Source organism: Anomaloglossus baeobatrachus, chromosome 4, assembly GCF_048569485.1.
Source record: "Anomaloglossus baeobatrachus isolate aAnoBae1 chromosome 4, aAnoBae1.hap1, whole genome shotgun sequence".
In the NCBI taxonomy this organism is placed as follows: Eukaryota; Metazoa; Chordata; class Amphibia; order Anura; family Aromobatidae; genus Anomaloglossus; species Anomaloglossus baeobatrachus.
The window spans coordinates 389,251,242-389,277,724 of record NC_134356.1 but is presented as its reverse complement, the minus strand read 5'-3'; the positions used below and the strand labels follow the sequence as shown (position 1 = coordinate 389,277,724).

At 47.3% G+C, this 26,483-nt stretch overlaps 2 protein-coding genes across 3 annotated transcripts in view; one reads left to right on the top strand and one right to left on the bottom strand.

Annotated features, from left to right (window-relative positions):
- TMEM243 (transmembrane protein 243) overlaps window positions 1–6,624 on the top strand; it is a 41,528-nt gene extending 34,904 nt beyond the window's left edge. Inside the window, exons 4-5 of the mRNA XM_075345236.1 lie at window positions 4,702–4,806; window positions 6,125–6,624. Of these exons, the coding sequence (XP_075201351.1) occupies window positions 4,702–4,806; window positions 6,125–6,247 (228 nt within the window). The 3' untranslated portion in view covers window positions 6,248–6,624. The remainder of the gene's footprint in view (window positions 1–4,701; window positions 4,807–6,124) is intronic.
- Window positions 6,472–26,483, bottom strand: part of DMTF1 (cyclin D binding myb like transcription factor 1) — a 95,863-nt gene continuing 75,851 nt past the window's right edge. For both annotated transcript variants that reach the window (XM_075345234.1, XM_075345233.1), the window contains exons 15-16: window positions 21,164–21,305; window positions 6,472–10,627 (exon numbers count right to left, since the gene is read on the bottom strand). In XM_075345234.1, the coding sequence (XP_075201349.1) occupies window positions 10,530–10,627; window positions 21,164–21,305 (240 nt within the window). In that variant the 3' untranslated portion in view covers window positions 6,472–10,529. The remainder of the gene's footprint in view (window positions 10,628–21,163; window positions 21,306–26,483) is intronic.

The window sequence follows — 26,483 nt, the reverse complement described above, 5'->3', positions numbered from 1 at the left end:
TGGAGTCCAGAAAACTTGAGCCCTATGGTGCGGCCAAACAGTACTGTACAGTCATATGTGGGGTATATTTCAGGAGAAATTGTGTAACACGTTATGGGAATTTTTTTTTTTTTTCTCTTCGTGAAAATTGGAAATCTGGGGTTAAAAAAAAACCAGAACATTTTAGTGGTAAAAGTAATTTTATTTTTTCCTCACCCTCCCCAATAGTACCTGTGGTGTCAATATATTCATTGCACCCCTAGATGAATTGAGGGATATACTTTGTAAAATGGGATCACTTGTGGGGGGATTTCTGCTGTGCTGGCATCGGGGGGACCTCTGCCAATTTGACGTGGCACCCATTAACAATTCAGCAAAATCTGAACTCCATATGGTGCTCCTTCCCTTCTTCATTTTGCACTGTGTCTCCATATGTAGTTTTTTGACCACATATGGGGTATTGGCGAACTCCAGAGATATTGTGAAACAAATTGTATGGCTCATTTCGGCAGCGTCAGTGAGCCTCTAAAGCTGGGTGTCCGCTTCTTGGCTTCAAAGAAGTACACTGTGTGCATGATCTGAAGTGCGCAAGTAGCCTCCCCATCATGCGCAGTGTGCCTCTCTGAAGAATGAGTGTACACAGTCAACATGAGCCACGCGCATGCACAAGATTTCCAGAAGCTGCAGTGATGCTGGCTTGTGGAAGTCATGTTATCAAGCCCACAGGGTCATGAAAAGAAGGGGAAACTATGCGCCTTTGACTAGTCCAGACCCTAATTAGCATAGGAATAGTCCAGTGTATAAATGCATGGGTTTTTTTTTTTACCTTAGTAATGGCTTTAACCCCTTCACGACCTTGGACGGATCTATCCGTCATAGATCGTGTCCCGTTAAGCCCCGCCCCCTGCCGCGGGCAGGCGGCGTGGATCGGCACACATCAGCTGTTTTCAACAGCTGACATGTGTGCCTGCTAGCCGCGGGTGGAATCGCTTCCACCCGCGGCCATTAACCCCTTAAATCTTGCTGCCAAAGTCTGGCAGCAAGATTTAAATGCGCGCGGCCATGTTTGTTACTCACCGCCGCCCCCACCGGAAGTCACGTGTGTTATCACGTGACTATCGGTGGTTGCCATCGTAGCACAGGGTCATGTGATGACGCCTGCTGCTATGATCTTTCACTTTCATTTTCCCTCGGCCGAGAGCAGAGGGAAAACCAAAGTGAGTGAATCTGCTGATTACAGCGGTATTGCTGTGATCAGCAGATAGCGATCAGCGATCGGATTGCTGATTGCTATAGCCCCCTAGGGGGACTAGTAAAATAAAAAAAAAAAGTAAAAAAAAAATTTTAAAAAATAAAAAAAAAACAAAAAACCTAAAAGTTCAAATCACCCCCCTTTCCCCCCATTGAAAATTAAAGGGTTAAAAAATAAATAAATATACACATATTTGGTATCGCCGCGTTCAGAAATGCCCGATCTATCAAAATATAAAATCAATTATTCTGATTGGTAAACGGCGTAGTGGCAAAAAAATTCCAAACGCCAAAATTACGTTTTTTGGTCGCCGCAAGTTTTGCGCAAAATGCAATAACAGGCGATCAAAACGTAGCATCTGCGCAAAAATGGTACCATTATAAACGTCAGCTCGAGACGCAAAAAATAAGCCATCACTGAGCCATTGATCCCAAAAAATAAGAACTCTACGTGTTTCGGAAAATGGCGCAAAACGTGCGCCACTTTTATTGGACAAACTTGTGAATTTTTTTTAACCCCTTAGATACAAGTAAACCTATACATGTTTGGTGTCTACAAACTCGCACCGACCTGAGGCATCACACCCAGACATCAGTTTTACCATATAGTGAACACCGTGAATAAAATATCCCAAAAACTATTGTACGATCCCACTTTTTTTGCAATTTTTCCGCACTTGGAATTTTTTTGCCGTTTTCCAGTACACTATATGGTAAAACTTATGATTTCATTTAAAAGTACAACTCGTCCCGCAAAAAACAAGCCCTCATATGGCAAGATTGACGGAATAATAAAAAAGTTACGGCTCTTGGAAGAAAAGGAGCAAAAAACAAAAACGCAAAAACGGAAAGTGCCCGGGGGCTGAAGGGGTTAAACAGGGCAGGTTAGGCAGGGAATTTTGATCTGACAGGTTCCCTTTTTAAATTGCATGTACGCTGGCAAATATTATGTAAGATTCTAATGTTAATGACTAGGGATGATCGAATACTTCGGCTTCGCAAATATTTTCCGAATACCTCGCCACTATTCGCGAATATTCGATGCGCAATGTAAGTCTATGGGAAACCTGAATAACAACTATTCGGGCTTCCCATACTTACATTGCGCATCGAATAGTGGCGAGGTATTTGGAAATTATTTGCAAAGCCGAATATTTGAGGTATTCGATCATCCCTATTAATGACCCACTGTTCATAACTGTGTAAAGTGAATGGACTGAGTTACTGAACTGTCAAAGCCTTGATCATTGTGCATGAAATCATTTAGGTGACACCCCCCCCCCCCCTCCCCAAATTCTCATTCAGCATCAGTGTATTGTGTCCATTTTGCCCAATGAAAAGTAGTAGAAATTCAAGTCCTAAATCTGGGCTGATCATGTTCCAAGACGATAAATGGCTCCTTAGCATTTGGAACATTGGCATGTGTAAATGTTTGTGAGTGTCGGGAACGATTGATATACCGTATTTTTCGGACTATAAGATGCACCCTTGTTTTTAGAGAAGGAAAATAAAATTTTAAGCAAAAAATGTGGTCATGACACACTTATGGGGCGAGGATCTGCTGCTGACACTATTATGGGGGTAATGTCCCCAAATTCTCTACTAAGGTATCCTATCCTGGTAATGATCTTCCTGGTGTGTGTGTGTGTGCGTGTGTGTGTGTGTGTCCCTCATCCTGGTATAGCCCCCCATCCTGCTGTATACTGACATCCTGGTATGTGCTCCCATCCTGCTATATACTGACATCCTGCCATATGGCCGCCATCCTGTCCTGCTATATCCGCCATCCTGTCCTGCTATATCCGCCATCCTGTCCTGCTATACACCCCTTTCCTCGCTCCACGCAGCATCGCTCCTCCTCCTGTCTGTGCCAGCAGCGCTGTGTGGATCCGGCCACGCTCCCTGCAGCACCGCAATGTCCTCCTGTCTGTGCCGGCAGCGCTGTGTGGACACGTGTGCACAGCGATAACGTCATCACTGTGAGCACCGCTAGTCTCCACACAGCCGCGGCCGGCACAGACAGGAGGACATTGCGGTGCTGCAGAGAGCGTGGCCGGCTCCACACAGCGCTGCCGGCACAGACAGGAGGACATTGCGGTGCTGCAGGGAGCATGGCCGGCTCCACACAGCGCTGCCGGCACAGACAGGAGGACATCGCGGTGCTGCAGAGGAACGGTAAGGCCAGTTTCACACATCCTTCTTTTTGCCGGTTTCGCGGATCCGGCGCGCTCCCGTACAGTGAATACAGTACAATGACAACGCAACAAGCGCCAGTCACGTGCTGTCATGTGACCGGCGCATGTGACCCAGAAGTTACAGCGCTGTCATTGTACTGTATTCACTGTACGGGAGCGCGCCGGATCCGCGAAACCGGCAAAAAGAAGGATGTGTGAGTGAGCCCTAAGTGTACTGATTTACTGCACCCCGCGCTGATGATGCTCGGGGAGCAGTGAATATAGCCGCACATAACTCCATTCTGTAGTTGCCAGGGGTGATCATGTGGCCGGCTGTTTAGTAAGCGTGCACCCCCCCACCCATCACCCCGCCCACCTGTCAGCGCCGGCTTCAGCGCTGAGAGATGGGCGTGCATATGTAATGAGCGGGCCCACTTGGTCATGGCAGGCGCTGCTTCAGCCTGCTCGTGCCCCAGATGGCCTGCTCCACCGCAGCACCCTCATTCCCCGCAGCCCTACATTCAGACTATAAGACGCAGCCCCCACTTCCCCCCCCCCCAACACTTGGAAGAAAAATACGCTATATAATTTTTGCTAATTCAGGTAATATTTTTTTGTACAGTATCAACGGAAATGTTTGTAGAATGCCTTTAAGAGCACTCAGGCACTCTGATGGGCTCGACTTTTGTGTACTCAAGTATAATGGAAGTCAATGGGGAACTCGAGCATTTTTGAGAGAGGGAGACCCATTGACCCCCTTTGCTCTGTTCTCAAGTCGAGCACATCCAAGCATCTGACCTGCTTGATTCGACTACTGAGTAGTGGAGCATTTTAGTGCTCGTTCATCACTAGTAGTAATTTTTAAAAAAAAAAAAGTATTCACAATTTTATGGAAGGCTGAAATGTTACAATTGCTTGAAACGTAGAAGAAAAACTTAAGTCCCATTTCTGTGTAAAAACTGCTTGATAAATGGGGGCCACAGAATCCTGCATGGCATGGCTTAGAGAGAATCTGTGCAGTACAAAGGCCTTTTACTGAGGCACACGGAGGGCTAAGCAATATGCAGCCATAAGGGGAAGCTTCTGTGTCATCATACACATGACATTGCCATCTGCCTGAGAACCATGATGGATTTTTTTTTTTTTTATATTTCCATATTTTCAAGGTGATTCCCTACTGTTCTCTAATGGGATCTGCTGCTTTTGCTATGGAATATACTAATGCTTCCTCCTTATGACTGGAGTAACTAGCAGTACCTGTCCAGGATTAGACTAATACTTTCTCTCTTACATACAGGTAACATTCATCAGTGCTTTTGTTTTTCCTCAACCACCTCCAAAACCAGTGAATGTTTTCTTTGCGGTCTGCATATTCTTGTGTTCGGTTACTGGTCTCATACTGGTGAGTTCTATATTATACCTGGTGATTTGCATTAAAACCGACTACTGTAGCGATTTGTTTACTATCTCCTTACAATGTACCTCTGGTTTTAGTGTCTGACTTCTACACTGATGGCACTGGTGCCTTTCTGAGCGCGGTGTTCCTTCAGGTTCTAGCTGAGATCTCTGAGCAGAAGTTTACGAGAGGCCTGTGGACATTAATGTTTGATTAGCTTTTGCTAAAAGCCAATGGGGCACAAGCCTTGGAACAGGAGGTTCTAGCGCCTCAATTTGTTACGGACGTTGTTGATGATCACATTTCAGCCACGTGTTGGGGGCTCTGTATAAACCCCGAAAAAAAACTAATTTTAGATATTCCTCTGATAGAACCATAGACTTAATTACCAAACTGAGTCTAAAGCTTGAAACTCTTCTCAGTGTTGAGAACAGTAACACAGTAGCCTAAGCTATTGTTCCTACTCAGTTGCAGTCAAAAGTTCCAGGTTTGCAACCTTGTTTAAGGCCGGGGCCACACGGGGATCTACTGCGATCCTCGCATGACACTCGGCTCACACTGGCAGTACAGCAGGAGCCGAGTGTCTTGTGAGTGTCACTGCGACCGAGGTGGAATCATGCGATCGGACCTCAGCTGCGGGGGGGTGGGCCAGCTCTGAGGAGGGGTGGGCTGGCGCTGCGAAGGGGAGGGATTTATCTCTCTCTCCTCCGCAGCCGGCTATTGCCATTCTTGCTCTGCACTCGCAGTACACCGGTGTTCTGCAAGTGCAGTGCGTTTTTGTTTTTTTTTTTTTCTTCTCTCGCCCCATAGACTTGAATAGATGCGAGAGAAACCTGGATCGCATTACACCCGCAGCATGCTGCAATTGTTTTCTCTGTCCAATTAGGGCTGAGAAAAGAATCACTCATGGGTACTGACACATAGGTTAATATTGGTCCGAGTGGAGTGCAATGTTTTATCGCACTCCACTCGCTCCAATTTTCATGCCATGTGTCTTGGGCCTAAAGGAAATCTCATCAGACTTTTTTGCTATGTAATTGAGAGCAGCTGGACATAGTAACTCAGATCCTGATTCTTCATTCACTGGGCCTCTTGGGTCAGTTTTGTTAAGAATTATACAAGTACCAAGCATGGTAGTGCTCGCTCAGCACTAATCCTAATTTGCTCTTTTTAAGCCTTGTTTGATTTTATTTTCCCGCAAAGGTAAAATTATGGCTGAAATGTCTAACTTTTGTTTGCAATACTTCTTATAAATAAATAAGATACTTGTAGATGACCAACAATCTTGACTTGGTTTGTAATATTAAATGTGCTCTTCTTACAGATCTTTTGGTATCGACAAGGAGACCTGGAACCCAAGTTCAGGAATCTGATCTATTATATATTATTTTCTATAGTCATGTTATGTATATGTGCCAATTTATACTTTCATGATGTGGGGAAATGAAGCATGGGGAAGAGTCGGCCAACTCATAGGACGCATGGTTTACTGCACTGCCACGGAGAAGACATGTGGAACAAATAGACATTTCCTTATCCCTTTTAGGAAGGGGAGAGAGCTACTGCCATAAAACTTTCTTTTTTTTTTTTTAACCATTGTTGCACTTTGGGCAAGTCACTGGCTGATACTTTTTTTGTTTTCTGTTTAGGTTGGCACAAACAGAGAATGCAGAATGTTTAATATTCTTTATTTTCATTAAATATAATACGGTTTCTTTTTACTATGCAACAGATGTCAGTAAGTACTGTCACATGACCAAAATTGTAATATTAGAAGCTGAAAGACATTTTGAATATGAGAATTTAAATAAATAATTGACATGCCGGACTGTGCAGTGTTTTGTTACACTACAAGTATACAGGTAAAAAGGCATCTAGCAGGATGAGAATTGTGCTCAAGACTGAAGCCAGACCGCAACTCGGCAACGCAGGGATTCTGGGCCAGAACCAATACAGGCTTCAACAGTGTCCACAGCCAGACCACGTAAATCCTGCCTTTCTGTACATTTTTCCTTCTGTTGATGCGTTCTGGACGATGCTGAACACTGTAAACACAACTAGCCCTCCAGCCCGGCCAATATGGGAAGAGGGGGGAAATATCAGAGACGCAGCAATCTGTATCACTGTTAGGAGCAATATTCATTGCTAAAAGCTTCATCACTGGTCCATGTAGCTTATCAGACTTCATAAAAATAAGGGTTGGTGACGGTTCACTTTTTTTTTTTTTTTTTTTTTTTTTTCCCCCTTAACACAATTCATTCAGCTTGTCTGGGAATACCGGGAAACCGTGACCCTGTGTACTGCACGCTGCCACGGTTTGCAGTCTCATAGGCTACCTGCAAGCCTGGACAGCTCCTTCAGCCTTAGTAACCCTTAAGACCCATTCAGACATCCGTGTTCTATGTGTGTTATAACCTACATGTAAAATTGCTGTTTATCCCCCAGTTAGAGCCATTCAGAGGCTGTGACTGGCTCTCCCTGTGGTGCATTCTTGCATCATTTTCAGTGAAGCGACCCCGTGCTTTGGTTGTTGCACGGATGACAGATTGGATGACAATACTTGGCCGAGCTTCCTGATGCTTGACAGAGTGCTGAGCACATTCACCCATCGCTAATTAAAATAACACCCTTGGAAGACATTGGGCCTAATTCATTAATACTTTACCGCCAGAATTCTAGTGTAAAAGCTCTTGTCACAAAATGTAGGCATGACTCTGGTTTCACATCAGTGTTTTTGTGATGCACTGCTGGATCCTGCACAAATGCGGTACAGTTCACTGGCATCGCGACAAGCTCTGGTTTCTTGCGGCCATGTGACCGGAGCTTGTGACCGGCGCTTGCCGTGATGCCTGTGAACTGTATTTAACTATACCAGATTTGTGCAGGATCCAGCAGTGCGTCAGAAAACCGCTGATGTGAAACCAGCCTAATTGGAGTTAGGTCTGAATTTTGCAGCTTGGCCACCGTTCTCCCTGCTCCCTCATGACACTACAGCTTGTCTCATTTATGACTGCGGTCACCATACGCCAGTCGCTGAATGGAGTGACATTTCTAGCATAGCACATGGAGGCTTATGGCACCCATCAGATGCTCCAGATTCATGAAGATGCGAGCACCCTAACTTCAGCAGGGCTGGTCTTGATAGATTGGGCCCAAAGTGTATATGAAACATGGCATGTGATAATCTTACCTGTCGCCTATACAAGGGGAAGGCAGCTTTTTTTTTCTTTTTACTCTACAGATTTTATAAAATCTAACTTAATATGCATTGTACTGAACTCTGCACAAACCCGGTCTTGGGCATCAACCTTCAATGATTTTTCTTATACATAATAGAGAAAAAAAAATCTGTCCGCTTTTTTTTTTTTTTTATCAGTGCTGTTTGTTTTTTTTTGCCTATGCAAGAAAAAACTAATTGTATCTCTTTTCCTACCACTTAGTGTAAAAAGACAAAAAGATAAAAATGCGTGGATTGCAGTGGGTTTTTTTTTTTATATTATACTAGACAAACAAAACAAAAAAACACTGAACATCGCCGTAGATTTTAATGGGTATGAGGTCTACATATGAGACTCTACTCGTGCAGAAAATATGATGTCTGAATGGGGCTGTAGGTTAACCTTGAAAGTTACGGCCGCAGCACTGTATGCTCATCCTCCTGGTAGATGGCTGCAGGAGCTTCCTATGATCCAAATGCACGGGTATACGGCATAGAATTTATTTATTTTATTCTTTCCTCACAGACCAGAGTTCTGTGTGAAAAACCACCCATGTGCACTAATACATAGGTTAATCTTAATTCATTGCATGCATGATCCAAAATGGCCCAAAGACTATACTCAATCTGAAATAGCTGACAACAGAGAATGCTTGATAGGTCTGTTTCAAACATAGAAACTACCAAAGACAGAGACTTTAGCATATTCTTAAAGGAATCTGTCAGCAGGTTTTTGCTATGTAAGGAGAAGACTGCATGCTGCAAGGGTTAACACACACTTCAGGGATGCCTGTATAGTCAAGGTCCGATCTGTTGTTTATTTGCTATGTTTAAGCAGCAGGACTTATCATTGCACGGACTAGAATGTCATCCGCTTGGCAGTCTGGCTCACCCCCTCCTCTGACACCTTCCTGGTGTGGGCTGGACAGCTTTCTCAGCTCTCCTACATGGTTAAATTAAAAAAAATTCTGATTGTGTCAAACGACTGCACCCAGTAATTTAAGTGATACATCGTTGGAATCAGGTTCTCTTTGCCTACATCATGCTGCTCTCAGATGAGGTGGTAAAAACCTGCTGACAGATTCCCTTCTATTCAAATTCAAAACACTCCTGGTGAGGTGCCTGGATAGGATCAAACTATGGTAAATTGATTTCTATGCATCTTTTCACAATAATTCTGGGAAACAAAAACGTTCCCTATGAAAATGTGTAAGGTGATGGGGCTTTTTTTTAAATTTTTTTTTTTTTATAAAGATTCCTTGAGTGAAGTCTACTTTCTGTATACATACGATCAGGATGTCTATAAATAGCAGATATTATGTACATTAGCACCATTTGTTACACCCTGGTTGTGGGTTATAATGCCAAGTAAAGGGCATCATTAGGTCATTGCTACTGGGCTTGCTGGTTCCATTAACACTTTATTTGCCTCCCAGTCAGCCTGCTGATTGTTGTGTGTTAGGGTACTTTCACACTTGCGTTCAGCGCAGTCCGTCACTATGGAGAATAGCGCAGTCCGTTAACGCACTGCGCTATTCTCCATAGACTTGTATGGACGACGCACTGTAACAAGTGTCAGCGTTGCATCCGCTGGACGACGCAGCGTCATTATTTTGATGCTGCGTCGGGCGGAGGGAACGCAGCATGTAACTGTTTTTGAGTGGTGGAAACCTTTATTTTTCATTGTGCATGGTGTTTTTTTTGTTTTTTTTTTTTTTAAACTCACAGAAACTTTACTTTGTTTCTTGGTGGCCGAATGTTCAGCTGAGATCTCTCAGCTGAGCGCCCGGCCGCCGGCATGTGAGAGCGCTCAGCTGATCGTTCACAATAGTCTGCTGCCTGTAAAACTAAAGATAATTTTTTTTTTTAAAAAAAGCTTTCTGTTGTTTTGTACGATCCATTGCATCCGTTGTGCCATTATATGCAACGCATCCGTCACACAACGCAATGCAACGAATGCCGTTAAACGCAAGTGTGAAAGTAGCCTTATATGGAACGCACGGAGACTCAGGAAAATGAAAACTATCCATGATCTAGGGTAGACCCCAGTGCCTTCTCTAGATGTATTGTACTTTACTAACCATCTCTGTAAACCGGATTATAGAAAACCAGCCCCTGTAAACCATATTTAATTACCCCGAACAGTAAAATGTAAGGATGAAATTAAATATTGCCTCTAGCACTTAGCTCCAATCTTATCACCTCTTACATTACTAGTTTTCTGAGAGATTCTGGGTCTGATCCATTATAAAGCTTAAGGTACATTTCAGACAATACTGGAATGTCATTTACCAGAAACCGGCTGTCTCCTTCCTCCTCATGCTCTAATAAATCACAGTCAGAGAAGACGTCACTTCTAATCTGAACATGACAATGGAAGCTGGTGATAAAATAGTGCAAATTTTGCTGTATTAAAATAAGAGATTTGGTGCCATAGCGAACTGTAACAACTCGAGCACGTAGGCGTGAGGGTGGACTCTGCAGCAAAGCGGACACTAGGAATGCATGGGGGTTATAAGTCCTCAATGTCTTTTGAGTCATCAGAATCTGGTCCATCTATTGAGGAGTTAATCCGGTGAATGCTGTCTCTGTGGTGCTGCAAGATTGGATCTAAGGGAAAGGAGAAAGGAACAGTCATTAAGGCCGAAGTCACACTTGCGAGTGCCTCGCGTGTAACTTGCGTGAGTTTCTCATTGAATCACCCGGCACGGCTGCACACTCTCCGGACAGGAATGTCTCAGCTGCATAGAGATACAGAAGCCGACCCGCTGCTGCAGGAGAGTGTGCAGCCGTGTCGGGTGATTCAATGAGAAACTCACGCAAGTTACACGCGAGGCACTCTAAAGTGTGACTCCGGCCTAACCGAGAAAAATGTAAAACCTGATAGAGTGTTATGTGAGGATTCTGTAGTGGAATTCAAGCTATGCATTACAGAAGGTGAAATCAGCAATGACAGTTCTCAGAAAGACTGAGCGTGGGGCCGATCTGAAAGATTACACCGGAGGTTAACTTATTGGCTGAAAATGTATGAAATATTTTTTTAAATTAAGCCACATATTTGAAATCTTACCTGAGTAAGCATAACCTGTCTCTAATACATAAATAAATTAAAAACTCAATTAGCCATATGAAAAATTGAAAAATGTGACATTGCATAACTGCTGAGGATTATTAGAAAAAAAAAAAAAGTTTAGCTAATGTATTGATCAATTCATTACTGCTTGATAACCATTTCACGGTAATCTCTTATTTATTGGGTCCCTAACCAAATGTTACCCCTCTCTGCGGTTGAAACCTGCTTGTGTGCATGGGTACCTAACCAAATGTTACCGCTATGTGCGGTTGAAACCTGCTTTTGTATGGGAAGCCAGGGACCTGGCTATATAGGAAATTTAATAACCTGGCTAAAGGGCGGGACTGGGTGCAGCTGTAACTGCTTTCAGGCCGCTCACTCTTTTTGCGGGGCTGCTCATTTACCTTCATGCATATTCACTGCTACCCCACCCACCGGCAGTCCTGACATCTGTGATTGGTTGCAGTCAGACATGCCCCAGCCTGGGTGACAGCGTCTGACTGCTGGCGATCACAGACTCTGTCTGTGGGTCACTATCTAATATATAAAGCTGAATGTGTGTGTACACAGTGATGGCCAAAAGTTTTGAGAATGCTACAAATATTATTTTTTACAAAGTCTATGTTTTTCTAATGGCAATTTGCATATACTCCAGAATGTCATAAAGAGTGATCAGCTTAACAGCAATTACTTGCAAAGTCAATATTGGCTAAGAAAATGAACTTCAACCCCCAAAACACATTTCAACATCATTGCATTCCTGCCTTAAAAATAGCAGCTAACATTGTCTTAGTGATTGTTCCATTAACACAGATGTGGGTGTTGATGAGGACAGGGCTGGCGATCAATCAGTCATGATTAAGTAAGAATGACACCACTGGACACTTTAAAAGGAGGCTGGTGCTTGGTATCATTGTTTCTCTTCAGTTAACCATGGTTATCTCTAAAGAAACACGTGCAGCCATCATTGCTCTGCACAAAAATGGCCTAACAGGGAAGAGTATCGCAGCTACAAAGATTGCACCTCAGTCAACAATCTATCGCATCATCAAGAACTTCAAGGAGAGAGCTTCCATTGTTGCCAAAAAGGCTCCTGGGCACCCAAAAAGGACCAGCAAACGCCAGGACAGTATCTTAAAACTGTTTCAGCTGCGGGATCGGATTACCAGCAGTGCTGAGCTAGCTCAGCAATGGCAGCAGGCTGGTGTGAGTACTTCTGCACGCACTGTGAGGCGGAGACTGCTTGAGCAAGGCCTGTTTTCAAGGAGGGCAGCAAAGAAGCCACTTCTCTCCAGAAAAAACATCAGGGACCGACTGATATTCTGCAAAAGGTACAGGGAGTGGACTGCTGAGGACTGGGGTAAAGTCATTTTCTTTATCGCTTCATTGGGGGACACAGAGACCATGGGTTGTATGCTGCTGCCACTAGGAGGCGACACTATGCAAAAAAAGTAAACTCCTATGCAGTATACACCCACCACCTGGCAATAATTCCTCAGTTTAAGCTTAGTGTCCATAGGAGGTGGACACACTTGGGGCTGCTCTCAGCTCCCCAGGTTTGTATTTTTAATATTTCTTTCTTTCTTTTACAGACACAGCTCGTCGGGCGACAGGGTGTAATCGATCACCCTGCTCTCCCCCCTAAAGACCGGTCGCACAGAAGTGGGGTCCGTCCGCCACTTCCGTTGTCTTCCGTGTCTGTCTGGCAGGACCCTACCCCCCTAACACTTTCAAGACGGTTTGGGGGGCATCCGCACAGAGGGACAGGCGGATGGTCGTTGCCCCCCTCCCCCTGCACGCTCGCCTTCCACAGCCGGCCTGATCAGGGAGGGGAGACGAAAATCATACAGGCAGGATGACCGATGCCCGTCTCCCTATATCCATTCCAGGATCAAGGAGGGACTATCAGCCGTCGGCACAGATAACCTCCCGTTCCCTGGGCCATGGGGGGCTCCGTTTTAAAAAAAAAAAAAAGGATCCATGAAATTAATCTCTCCTTACCCCGGGTCAGCTCCCCTCCATGCAGGCTGTGCGCTCGCCCTCCCTCCACAGTCCCGGCCCCGTCCTCGGCTCTGCCCACCGTTTCCTCCTGCGGCCTCACTTCTAATTTAGTCCCCGGCTTCTCCCTGGCCTAGCTCCCATCCGGTCCACGCCCCCTCCCGGCCAGCCTATCGCGCGAGTCCTCGCTCCCCAGCAGGCCCGCCCTCTCCAGCAGCCAGTCACAGCAGGCCTCTCTGCGCGCCCTTTCCAGCCAATCACGGGCGCTTTCCCTCTCGGCCATCCCTGAGCCAATCCCTGCAGGCTTACCTCTGCAGCGCGCCTGTTTTGCGCGCTCTTTTCCGGCTCCTCCCCCGGTCTAGGTGCTCTCAGCCTCTCCAGCGCCATCGCAGCCCTGCTGTTACTCTGTGCGGCGGCAGCGTCCCACGTGCAGCCACCGGCCACATACCCCTGCAGCTCCCCGGAGCCCCCACCTCTGCTCCCTCTGCCTGCAGTCTGACACACCAGCGGGACACAGCGCCAGCAGAACACAGGACCCCAGAACCTGGGTAAGCCTTGCCACTGGGAGGCAGCTCCTTCCCCAGTTCCCCATTCACCTGGCACCCTCCGGTCTGTTCTCTCTCTCTCTTCTCGCTCTCTCTCCCTTCTGTCCCATGTCCAGCACAAGAGCCTCCCGCTCTCAGCCACAGGCCATAGTCCTACACTTCGCCTGCACCTCTTGTTTAAAGAAGTTTCCCTCAGGGCAGTCCTCTCCTATCTGCCAAGCCTGCAGCACCCCCAGCATGACTACTACGGAGCCCCCCACCGCCCGTAACGAGGACTCTGCCCCCACACCTGAGTGGGATGCAGTTCTCTCGCAGTCCGTGGACAATCTAACTAAGGTATCTCAAACCTTGGTTTCAGCCATAGAGCGTCTGCCCGCCTCCACCTCTGGAGCCCCCCCCGGTGGCCCAGAGCGAGTCTGAACCCGCAGCGCTACTAGCCCGGCAGGGCAGGACGCACAAGAGGTCTAGGAAGCGGTCCTTCTCGGGATCGTCCTCCAGCGCTCCTAACCCCTCCACGGCCTCCAGAGCAGTACACTCTCCCTCTCCTACCTCATCTGCGGCAGCCCCGGATTCGGACTCCGATCTGGACTCTGAACATATCTCCAAGCTGAGCAGCATGATGGACAGTCTGGTTATTGCCGTCAACCAGACCCTAGAGGTAAAGGATGTAGATCCGACCCCTGCCAGTCAGTCGGTTCCTTTCAAAAGGGCCAAAAAAACGCCAAGGATCTTTGGCAACCATAGGGAATTTGAGGACATTTTCTCTAGACAGTGGGAACATCCCGACAAGCGTTTCCAGAAGCGCAAGCGGGCACAGGTCCTTTACCCCTTTGCACCGGAACTTCTTCAGAAGTGGTCAGCGTCTCCTTCAGTGGATCCTCCAATCTCCCGACTTTCACCTAGTACCACCTTACCACTCTCTGATGGTGCCTCCCTTAAAGATCCCTCTGACAGGCCCATAGAATCCCTTGCCAAGTCGGCCTTTGAAGCCTCCGGTTCTGCCATCAGTCCAGCCTTTGCATCCACCTGGGTCTCCAAGACTGTCTCTGCCTGGGCAAAGCTACTCCGGCGCGGTATCCTGGCTGAAGCTCCCGGTCCTGAGCTGGCGGATCTGGCAGATCAGATCGCCCATGCCGGAAAGTATCTAGTTACTGCGTCCCTCGACTCTGCTGCTTCTGCAGCTCTGGCAGCCGGTAACATTGCCGCAATCCGTAGAGCCTTGTGGCTTAAGGCGTGGAACGCGGACTCAGCATCCAAAAAGTCCCTCACCAGTCTCCCCTTTTTAGGGGCCAGACTCTTCGGTGAAAAACTGGACAAGATCATTTCTGAGGCAACAGGGGGTAAGAGTACCTTCCTTCCTCAGCGCAAGGTCCCTCGAGCCCCTCCCAAACGCCGGGCTTTTCCCTTTCGTCCTTTTCGCCAATTTGCTGCCAACAGCAGCACCCGTCGAGAGCGGTCGCCAGCACGTCAAGAGAGACGGAAGCCCTCCTTTAAAGCAACACCCTCCTGGCGTTCCCATGGCCAGCAGTCCAAGACCTCCAGCTCCAGATCCAACAGATTCTCCTCCGCATGACTGGGCTCCCATTCCCGGATTCTCATCCAGGGTCGGCGGTCGCCTCCGACTGTTCAGAAGCGTGTGGCTTTCCGTGATAGACGACGCCTGGGTCTGAGACGTCGTCTGTCACGGCTACAAGATAGAGTTTTCTTCACTCCCACATCCACGCTTCGTCAAGTCTCGACCCCCCAAGGATCCCTCCCTCACCAGGGGTTTCTTCGCGGCCATCCAGTCCATGCGAGATTCTGGGGTCATCACCCCCGTCCCCTCTCAAGACTGGTTTCGGGGTTTTTATTCAAACCTTTTTGTTGTTCCAAAGAAGAATGCCACCGTCCGCCCCATTCTAGACCTGAAGCGGCTCAACAAGCGCGTCCGTCTCCGTCACTTCCGCATGGAGTCTCTACGCTCAGTGATTGCATCCATGGAACCCGGGGAGTTCCTTTTGTTCGGTGGATATTCAGGACGCCTATCTTCACATTCCGATCTTCCCAGCTCATCAGAGATTCTTACGCTTCGCGGTTCAGGATCAACACTTTCAATTCACAGCTCTCCCATTTGGGCTCTCAACGGCTCCCAGAGTCTTCACCAAGATAATGGCAACCGTCATGGCTATTCTTCGGACCCGGGGAATCCTAGCCATCCCGTACCTGGACGACATTTTAATCAAAGCTCCCTCAGCATCGGAGTGTCGCGAAAGCCTCAGCATCACCCTGGATACTCTAACCCGTCTTGGCTGATTGATCAACAGACCAAAGTCATCTCTGATCCCGGCACAACGCATCTCATTCCTTGGCATGGTCTTCGACACCGCACAGGTGAAGGTTCTTCTGCCCGAGGACAAGCTCTCGGCTATTCTCAGGGGAATTTGGAAACTCCAACGCCCTTCCCATTGCTCTCTCCGGTATTGCATGAGCATTCTCGGGAAAATGGTGGCGTCAATGGAAGCGGTGCCCTACAGTCAATTCCATACACGTCCTCTTCAGGGTCTCCTTCTACCAAGATGGGACAAGTCCCTTCACTCCCTGGATCGCCCAGTCGCGCTCCCTCCACGAGTCAGAGAGTCACTGGAATGGTGGAAACGCTCTCCCCTCATCCTCCAAGGGAGATAATTTCTTCCCCTTCGATGGAAGGTCATTACGACAGACGCCAGTCTACTAGGCTGGGGAGCCACATTCCAAGACCTTACAGTTCAAGGTCGCTGGACCGAGCCGGAAACGACCCTTCCCATAAACATTCTGGAGCTCAGGTCAGTTCGATTGGCTCTCCTACATTGGGAGACTCTACTCCTAGGACACCCAATTCAGGTACAGTCCGACAATGCGACAACTGTGGCCTACATAAACCACCAAGGCGGAACACGCAGCCGAGCGGCAATGAAGGAGGTGTCTCAGATCCTCGACTGGGCCGAACAGAACATTCCAGCGATCTCAGCGGTCCACATTCCGGGAGTGGACAATTGGGCCGCCGACTTCCTCAGCCGAGAAGGCCTCGACGCGGGAGAGTGGTCCCTCAATCCCAGCATCTTCCAGCAGATCTGCTCCAGGTGGGGGATCCCCGACGTGGACCTCCTGGCCTCCAGGTGGACGCCCTAGCGATCCCCTAGTCGCAGTTCTCTCTGCCGTACCTCTTCCCCCCGCTTCCGCTCATCCCCAAATTAGTCAAGATGATCAAATCAGAAGGAGTCCCGGTGATTCTCGTGGCCCCGGATTGGCCCAGTCGTCCATGGTATGCAGAACTCGTGCACCTTCTCGCCGACGTCCCGTGGAGACTACCAGACACCCCGGACCTACTCACTCGGGGACCATTCCTCCACCAGAATTCACAGTCGCTCAATTTAACGGCATGGCTGTTGAAGCCGCAGTACTAACTTCCTCGGGATTCTCAGAAAGGGTCGTCCAAACAATGATTAGAGCACGGAAATCCTCCTCCTCCCGCCTCTACCACCGTACGTGGAAGGCCTACTTCCGCTGGTGTGAAGCTAACCAGGTCGCAGCCATGACCTTCTCCTTACCAGTTATGCTGTCTTTTCTGCAGTCTGGTCTGGATGCGGGGTTGGCACTCAGCTCTCTTAAGGGTCAGGTGTCTGCTCTTTCCATACTCTTTCAGAAGAGGATTGCCTCTCGCTCACAGGTTCGCACATTCATCCAAGGGGCCGCTCAATCTGTTCCCCCCCGTCCAGCCTCCAGTGGAGCCTTGGGATCTCAACTTAGTTCTGTCCGTTCTTCAGCATTCCCCCTTTGAACCTATTCAGGTGTCTCTAATGTTCCTTTCTTGGAAGGTCTTAGTTGCCATCACGTCAATCAGGCGTGTATCTGAACTAGCGGCGCTTTCCTGCCGCTCCCCCTATCTCGTCTTCCACCAGGATAAGGTAGTTCTTCGGCCGGTACCGTCCTTTCTTCCGAAGGTGGTCTCCTCTTTCCACCTTAACGAAGATATTGTTCTTCCCTCCTTTTGCCCGAACCCGTCTCACCCTTGTGAGATTCTTCTCCACAGGCTGGACTTGGTCAGAGCCCTCCGCCTGTACATTTCCAGGACGTCTCATTTCAGAAGGTCAGATTCTCTATTTGTGCTTCCAACCTGTTCGCGCAGAGGCCTCCCCGCTTCCAAGTCCTCCATTGCGCGATGGATCCGTTCTGCCGTACTAGAAGCCTACCGGGTAAGGGGCAGAGCGCGCCCACTCAGGATTACAGCCCATTCCACCAGGGCGGTGGGAGCCTCTTGGGCGGTCCGTCACCACGCTCCAAAGCTGCAACCTGGTCCTCGCTCCACACTTTCACGAAGTTCTACAGGGTCCACACTTTCGCATCCTCTGATGCGAGCCTTGGTAGACGCGTTCTGCAGGCTGCAGTGGACCGAGGTCAGCCCTGAGAGTAACGATAGACCCACCCGTGGGACTGCTTTAGGACGTCCCATGGTCTCTGTGTCCCCCAATGAAGCGATAAAGAAAAGTAGATTTTGGGTACTCACCGTAAAATCTCTTTCTTGGAGCCTTCATTGGGGGACACAGCACCCGCCCTTGTGTTGGATACATGTTACTGTTGAATGTTGATTCTAATGTTCACTTCTGTAAGATTATTCGTTCTTTCTTTGTGGTCTCCTATTGCTTTCTCACTAACTGAGGAATGATTGCCAGTTGGTGGGTGTATACTGCATAGGAGGAGTTTACCTTTTTTTGCATAGTGTCACCTCCTAGTGGCAGCAGCATACAACCCATGGTCTCTGTGTCCCCCAATGAAGGCTCCAAGAAAGAGATTTTACGGTGAGTACCCAAAATCTACTTTTCTCAGATGAATCCCCTTTTCGATTGTTTGGGACATCTGGAAAACAGCTTATTAGGAGAAGAAGAGGTGAGCGCTACCACCAGTCTTGTCTCATGCCAACTGTTAAGCATCCTGAAACGATTCATGTGTGGGGTTGCTTCTCAGCCAAGGGAATCGGCTCACTCACAGTCTTGCCTAAAAACACAGCCATGAATAAAGAATGGTACCAGAATGTCCTCCAAGAGCAACTTCTCCCAACTGTCCAAAAGCAGTTTGGCGCCCAACAATGCCTTTTCCAGCATGATGGAGCACCTTGCCATAAAGCAAAGGTGATCACTAAATGGCTCATGGAACAAAACATAGAGATTTTGGGTCCATGGCCTGGAAACTCCCCAGATCTTAATCCCATTGAGAACTTGTGGGCAATCATCAAAAGACGGGTGGACAAACAAAAACCAACAAATTCTGGCAAAACGCAAGCATTGCTTATGCAAGAATGGACAGCTATCAGTCAGGATTTGGTCCAGAAGTTGATTGAGAGCATGCCAGGGAGAATTGCAGAGGTCCTGAAGAAGAAGGGTCAACACTACAAATATTGACTTGCTGCATTAACTCATTCTGTCAATATAACATTTTGGTACTCATAATATGATTGCAATTATATTTCTGTATGTGATGTAAACATCAGACAAACACAATTAAAACCAGATGGCAACAGATCATGTGAAAATATAATTTTGGTGTCATTCTCAAAACTTTTGGTCATGACTGTATGTATGTATGTATGTATGTATGTATGTCCGGGATTGGCATCTGCACCGTCGCAGCTACAGCCACAAAATTTTACACACTCACACGTCTGGACCCTGAGAGCGTCATAGGCTATGTTGTGAAATTTTAACCAGCACGTTCCAATTTACCAATCAATTTTGCCCCTATCTACATAATGGGGAAAAAGTGAAACGAAAAGTGTATCCGTACCGTTGCATTTACAATCACAAAATTTTGCACAGACACCTCATGTGACCCAGGGAACGTCGAAGACTATGTTTTGACAGGAAAATGTAACCCCGCGCTTTACAGTTACTCTCCAAAAAATATGCCTTCATTAAAGTAAATGGAGTCTTGAACTACAGTGATTGGTTGCTATAGGAACAAAAGATATTCATAGTATAAGAAGCTTATATGTGAGGTAATAAGATGTCGGTGGGGAGACGGATAGAGCGAGACAGACAGAGACAAACGGTGAAAGAGACAGATGGGGAAAGAGACAGACCGACATGCAGACAGAGAAGGAGGAGACAGCCAGAGAGACAGACAAAGATAGATGGGGAAAGACACAGAACTTGATAGAGACAGACGGGGAAAGAGACAGAGAAATAGAGACAGACAAAGACAGGCAGACAGGGAAAGAGAGACAGGAAAAGACACACACACAGAGACGGGGAGACAGACCTAGGAAAGAGACAGATGGGGAAAGAAACAGACAGGCAGACGGGGAAAGAGACAGGCAGACGGGGAAAGAGACAGACCTGGAAAGAGACAGACAGAGCACATTACTTGGCCAATTTAGTTAAATCTGTGTGGAATATCTGTGGTGTTGAAATATATGTTGTGAAATGCTTCTATTAGCTTAGTTTTTGCCTTTTAATAATTACATTTCTATCTATTTGTTTTGTGGTTTTTGTGTGCAGAATACATTTTTGTTAATACATTCTATTTTGTTAACAGCAGTTATTAACCCGGGCGAAGTCGGGTAGTACAGCCAGTCATGGTATAAAAATAAACTGACACAGGGTCCCCCCCGTATTGTGATACCCAGCACATATAAAGAATATGACCACAGGCTGCAGCCCCTAGCCCTGTGCTTATCTTGGCTGTGTATCAAAATAAAAGGAACTGCATACTCTTTTTAACATTTTAATTATTGAAATAAATAATTTAGCAAATCGGCGTGCGGTCCCCCCAAATTTTGATATCCAGCCATGATAAAGCCCGACAGCTGGGGGCTGGTATTCCTTATGTATTATAAAGCAGTTATGCTTGTTCATATTTCTCTGAATTTGGTGTGCAGCTTTCACTTCATATAGATTGTGTATATTTTGGCTAGAACCCTGTTCACATTTACAATGGTGTTCCAGCAGTCGTTTTGATTGTTATGCAGTTTTTTCTGCCTGAGAACCCAGTCCTGCCCTTTAGCCAAGTTTATTCCATTTACTATATAGCCAGGTCCCTGGCTTCCCATAGACAAGCAGGTTTCAACCACACATAGAGGTAACATTTGGATAGGGACCCTATAAATAAGAGATTACCGTGAAGTGGTAATTGGGCAGTAATGAATTGATCAATACATTAGCTAAATATCTTTTTTCAAATAATCCTCAGCAGTTATGCAATTCAAATTTCAGTTTTTTCAATTTTTCATATGACTAATTGTATTTTTTGTTCCTTATGTATTAGAAAGCCGTTATGCTTGTTCATATTTCTCTGAATTTGGTGTGCAGCTTTCACTTCATATAGATTGTGTATATTTTGGCTAGCACCCTGTTCACATTTACAGTGGTGCTCCAGCAGTCTTTTTGATTGTCAAAAATAAAAAGAGACATCACAACTCTCACAGTATCATGAGTTACTTAGGAGCACAAGGCAGCGCCTTCTAATCTACATGGTTGGTATGTAATGGCTCCTATTATCAAAATTACTGTAAAACACTACCTGCTAGTGTGGTAAGTGGAAGCACAGATTCTCCATCAATATCATCCGCTTGTATATAACCATGGCATGATGGGACTATTAACACTGTTCCCTCAATAGCCGGCTGATCAACGTGTTCTTCAAGGGAGGTAGGCCTGAGATCCTACATAGAGAAGAAATGCAGATTACTTGCCATTATTTCCATGAAAACACTGTCATTATGACTCATCCTACTTCAGCAGAGGGTTTGAAAAGCACACATTAAAATATCAGCGCACTTTTTAATTTTTTCTTCTACAGTGAATTAATTAAAAAAAAAAACGTCAATTTTCTAGGTATTCTTTTGTGGGATAATGAGATGTGAAGCACACTGTAGAATAATGCCACAAGTACATAATTTATACAGATATTGGGGGGGAAAAAAAGTATTTAAAAGGGAGTCTGTCAGCACAAACTGTTCAAACCAACCACATGCATTTGGTGCACCCTTGGTGTGATCAGAGGAGTCATCTATCTCTGCCCCCTCTACCTTGTTTGACAGATCTTGACTACAAGAGCCAGACTGTGCCGAGACAGGTGAAGGTGCACTGAGCCAAGTGGCTGTGCTTGGTTTGATCAGTCATTTTGTGGTGACAAAATTCCCTTTAAAGTTGGATTCTCTTGAATATAGTCCTTGAGAAGTATCTATGATGGGAATACCTCTAAAAGCGAGCATTAAATACACTTTAGGCAGCTGATATTTTTCCTGACACCCCCAACCTACAAATGAACACTTGGCCAAGTGTGCGTGAGTTCTGAAATGATGAAACAGGAGTAATCTGTAGTCTTGACTTATCTAAAACAAAACGATTGAGCACGTTGAAATGTAACGCCCGATCCTCATTTCAGCAACATCTGCCATTGGTGGTGGTGCGGATCAGGTAAGTGGAGACACCTCCATATACTTTAGGTGATTACCCAGAAATTAGTGGGCTCGGAAACATCAATCTGATGTGTATGACTAGTGTGATGCTGGACTCCGTGAACAAGTTAGCGACAAATGGGATTATAACAGCACAGAGGTAATTTTATTATACATATACCCATATCAAATTACAGATACTGAACAACGTTATAATAGGAGGAGAGGAAGTATAAGCACCAACAAACAATTGTCTCCCTTTGAAAAAGCTGCCACCTGATGAAGCGAAACGTGTGTTGGGGCACATCCATCATTGGGTGACTCGAACTTACACTCTCCTTGCAACAAGGTATGCTGATAAAAGGCTTACAGTAGTTTTTTGAAATGTCACTGCCATGTTTTTAGCATGTACTCGTATATCAGCAACAGCATGAAGAGTGAATGGGAGCTCTTTTCCCTTAATTCTTTCTATTAAGAGGCTCACCTCTTAACTACACTAACCCCTCTTAAAGGGATATCTTACTTGTTGAAAGTGTGTGACTCCTTTGGCTATTTTTACCTCCTGTTCAGTGCTCCATTATTTCCATCCTCATTTTCAGAAATAAGTCACCCTGTTCCTAGCACTCTCCATTATTTGACAATTCAACAATTCCTTTGTCCCCTCTTCATGGTTTTATGAATAGGTTTGTACATTTTTTTTTGGGTGTATTTTTGTAATAAAAAAGATTTGGTTTATAGTTTTTGGTGCTAATACTTTGTCTCCTCCTATTGTAACAATATTTATGAAGTTTGTGGCTTACCCAGTGGCCATCACAAAACGAGCCTTTGATGTCTACATATAGCGGCTAGGCTTATATTGATATTAGGTACTGAACAATGTAGTTACCATATTTTTCGCTTTATAAGACGCACCGCCAAATTTGGTGAAGGAATAGAGAATTTTTTAATAAATGGGGTCCGTCTTATAATGCTAGTGTCCGTCTAACAAATCATATAAGGTATATGTCCCTCATAGCCTCCCCATCCTAAAATTAGCCCCCTAATCTGGATATACCCCCTTGTGCTGGCACACGTCCCCCAGTGATGCCACATGTCCTCTATGGCTGGCACACGGCCCACTATTGCTGCACACGGCCCCCTGTGGCTGGCACACAGCACCCTGTGTTAGATATCGCCCCCATGCTGCTGCTTTTAGTAAAATAAACTCTTTCCTTACCTTCTCCAGCACTGTCCTGTCTCGTGACTCCCTCCTTGGGGTTGAGCTCCGGCCTCTCCTGCACTTCCTGGTTCTCGGCCGGTCATGTGATCGTCACAGCAGAGTGATATCATCTCTGCGTGCATGACCACAGCAGCAGGAGGGAGACCGGGAGATCAGCGCTGGAGGAGGTGAGTAAAGAGTGTTTTATTTTACTATGGGCAGCAGCATGGGGGCCATAGCTAACACAGGGGGTGGGGCATGTGCGATCAAAGGAGGGCGCAGGCAGATATAATATGCGCCGCTGCCCCAGCCCATCGCCGCAGTGCGGTTTCAGCACCACTGTGATGGACAGCGGCTGTGCATATTACATGAGCGGGAGCAGGAGATCAAACGCTGCCGCCCACAGCTTTCACCTGCCCCCAGCAGAGCTCCAGAGCAGCCCCCACCTCCCCTGGACTCTGTAGTGTGTGTAATATATAAATATATATACCCCCCGTATATTCGGATTATAAGACGCACCCCCTACTTTCCCCCAAAATTTGAGGGAACAAAGAAGGGAATTTTGTTTACTTACCGTAAATTCCTTTTCTTCTAGCTCCAATTGGGAGACCCAGACAATTGGGTGTATAGGCTATGCCTCCGGAGGCCGCACAAAGTATTACACTAAAAGTGTAACGCCCCTCCCCTTCTGCCTATACACCCCCCGTGCTCCCACGGGCTCCTCAGTTTTGGTGCAAAAGCAAGAAGGAGGAAAAAAATTATAAACTGGTTTAAAGTAACTTCAATCCGAAGGAATATCGGAGAACTGAAACCATTCAACATGAACAACATGTGTACACAAAAAAACAGGGGCGGGTGCTGGGTCTCCCAATTGGAGCTAGAAGAAAAGGAATTTACGGTAAGTAAACAAAATTCCCTTCTTCTTTGTCGCTCCATTGGGAGACCCAGACAATTGGGACGTCCAAAAGCAGTCCCTGGGTGGGTAAAATAATACCTCGTAATAGAGCCGTCAAACGGCCCCTTCCTACAGGTGGGCAACCGCCGCCTGAAGGACTCATCTACCTAGGCTGGCATCCGCCGAAGCATAGGTATGCACCTGATAGTGTTTCGTGAAAGTGTGCAGGCTCGACCAGGTAGCCGCCTGACACACCTGCTGAGCCATAGCCTGGTGCCTCAAAGCCCAGGACGCGCCCACGGCTCTGGTAGAATGGGCCTTCAGCCCTGAGGGAACCGGAAGCCCAGCAGAACGGTAAGCTTCGAGAATTGGCTCCTTGATCCACCGAGCCAGGGTTGATTTGGAAGCCTGTGACCCTTTACGCTGGCCAGCGACAAGGACAAAAAGTGCATCCGAGCGGCGCAGGGGCGCCGTACGAGAAATGTAGAGTCTGAGTGCTCTCACCAGATCTAACAAGTGCAAATCCTTTTCACATTGGTGAACTGGATGAGGACAAAAAGAAGGTAAGGAGATATCCTGATTGAGATGAAAGGGGGATACCACCTTAGGGAGAAATTCCGGAACCGGACGCAGAACCACCTTGTCCTGGTGAAACACCAGGAAAGGGGCTTTGCACGACAACGCTGCTAGCTCAGACACTCTCCGAAGAGAGGTGACTGCTACTGGGAAAACCACCTTCTGTGAAAGGCGTGAGAGAGAGATATCCCTCATTGGCTCGAATGGTGGTTTCTGAAGAACCATCAGCACCCTGTTCAGATCCCAGGGTTCTAACGGCCGCTTGTAAGGAGGAACGATGTGACAAACCCCCTGCAGGAACGTGCGTACCTGTGGAAGTCGAGCTAGGCGCTTCTGGAAAAACACAGAGAGCGCTGAGACTTGTCCCTTAAGGGAGCCGAGCGACAAACCCTTTTCCAGTCCAGATTGAAGGAAGGACAGAAAAGTGGGCAAGGCAAAAGGCCAGGGAGAAAAACCCTGAGCAGAGCACCACGACAGGAAAATTTTCCACGTCCTGTGGTAGATCTTGGCGGACGTTGGTTTCCTAGCCTGTCTCATAGTGGCAATGACCTCTTGAGATAATCCTGAAGACGCTAGGATCCAGGACTCAATGGCCACACAGTCAGGTTGAGGGCCGCAGAATTCAGATGGAAAAACGGCCCTTGAGACAGCAAGTCTGGTCGGTCTGGTAGTGCCCACGGTTGGCCGACCGTGAGATGCCACAGATCCGAGTACCACGATCTCCTCGGCCAGTCTGGAGCGACGAGGATGACGCGGCGGCAGTCGGCCCTGATCTTGCGTAACACCCTGGGCAACAGTGCCAGCGGAGGAAACACATAAGGGAGCTGAAACTGCGACCAATCCTGAACTAAGGCGTCTGCCGCCATAGCTCTGGGATCTTGAGACCGTGCCATGAACGTCGGTACCTTGTTGTTGTGCCGGGACGCCATGAGGTCGACGTCCGGCACCCCCCAGTGGCCACAGATCTCCTGAAACACGTCCGGGTGAAGGGACCATTCCCCTGCGTCCATGCCCTGGCGACTGAGATAATCTGCTTCCCAGTTTTCCACGCCTGGGATGTGAACTGCAGAGATGGTGGAGGCCGTGGCTTCCACCCACATCAAAATCCGCCGGACTTCCTGGAAGGCTTGCCGACTGCGTGTGCCGCCTTGGTGGTTGATGTATGCCACCGCTGTGGAATTGTCCGACTGAATTCGGATCTGTTTGCCTTCCAGCCACTGCTGGAACGCTTTCAGGGCAAGATACACTGCCCTTATCTCCAGAACATTGATCTGAAGTGAGGACTCTTGCTGGGTCCACGTACCCTGAGCCCTGTGGTGGAGAAAAACCGCTCCCCACCCTGACAGACTCGCGTCCGTCGTGACCACCTCCCAGGATGGGGGTAGGAAGGATTTCCCCTTCGATAATGAAGTGGGAAGAAGCCACCACCGAAGGGAAGCTTTGGTCGCCTGAGAGAGGGAGACGTTCCTGTCGAGGGACGTCGGCTTCCTGTCCCATTTGCGTAGGATGTCCCATTGAAGAGGGCGCAGGTGAAACTGCGCGAAAGGGACTGCCTCCATTGCTGCCACCATCTTCCCCAGGAAGTGCATGAGGCGCCTCAAGGGGTGTGCGTGACCTTGAAGGAGAGATTGCACCCCTTTCTGTAGTGAACGCTGCTTGATCAGCGGAAGCTTCACTATCGCTGAGAGGGTATGAAACTCCATGCCAAGATATGTCAGCGATTGGGTCGGTGTCAGATTTGACTTTGGAAAATTGATGATCCACCCGAAAC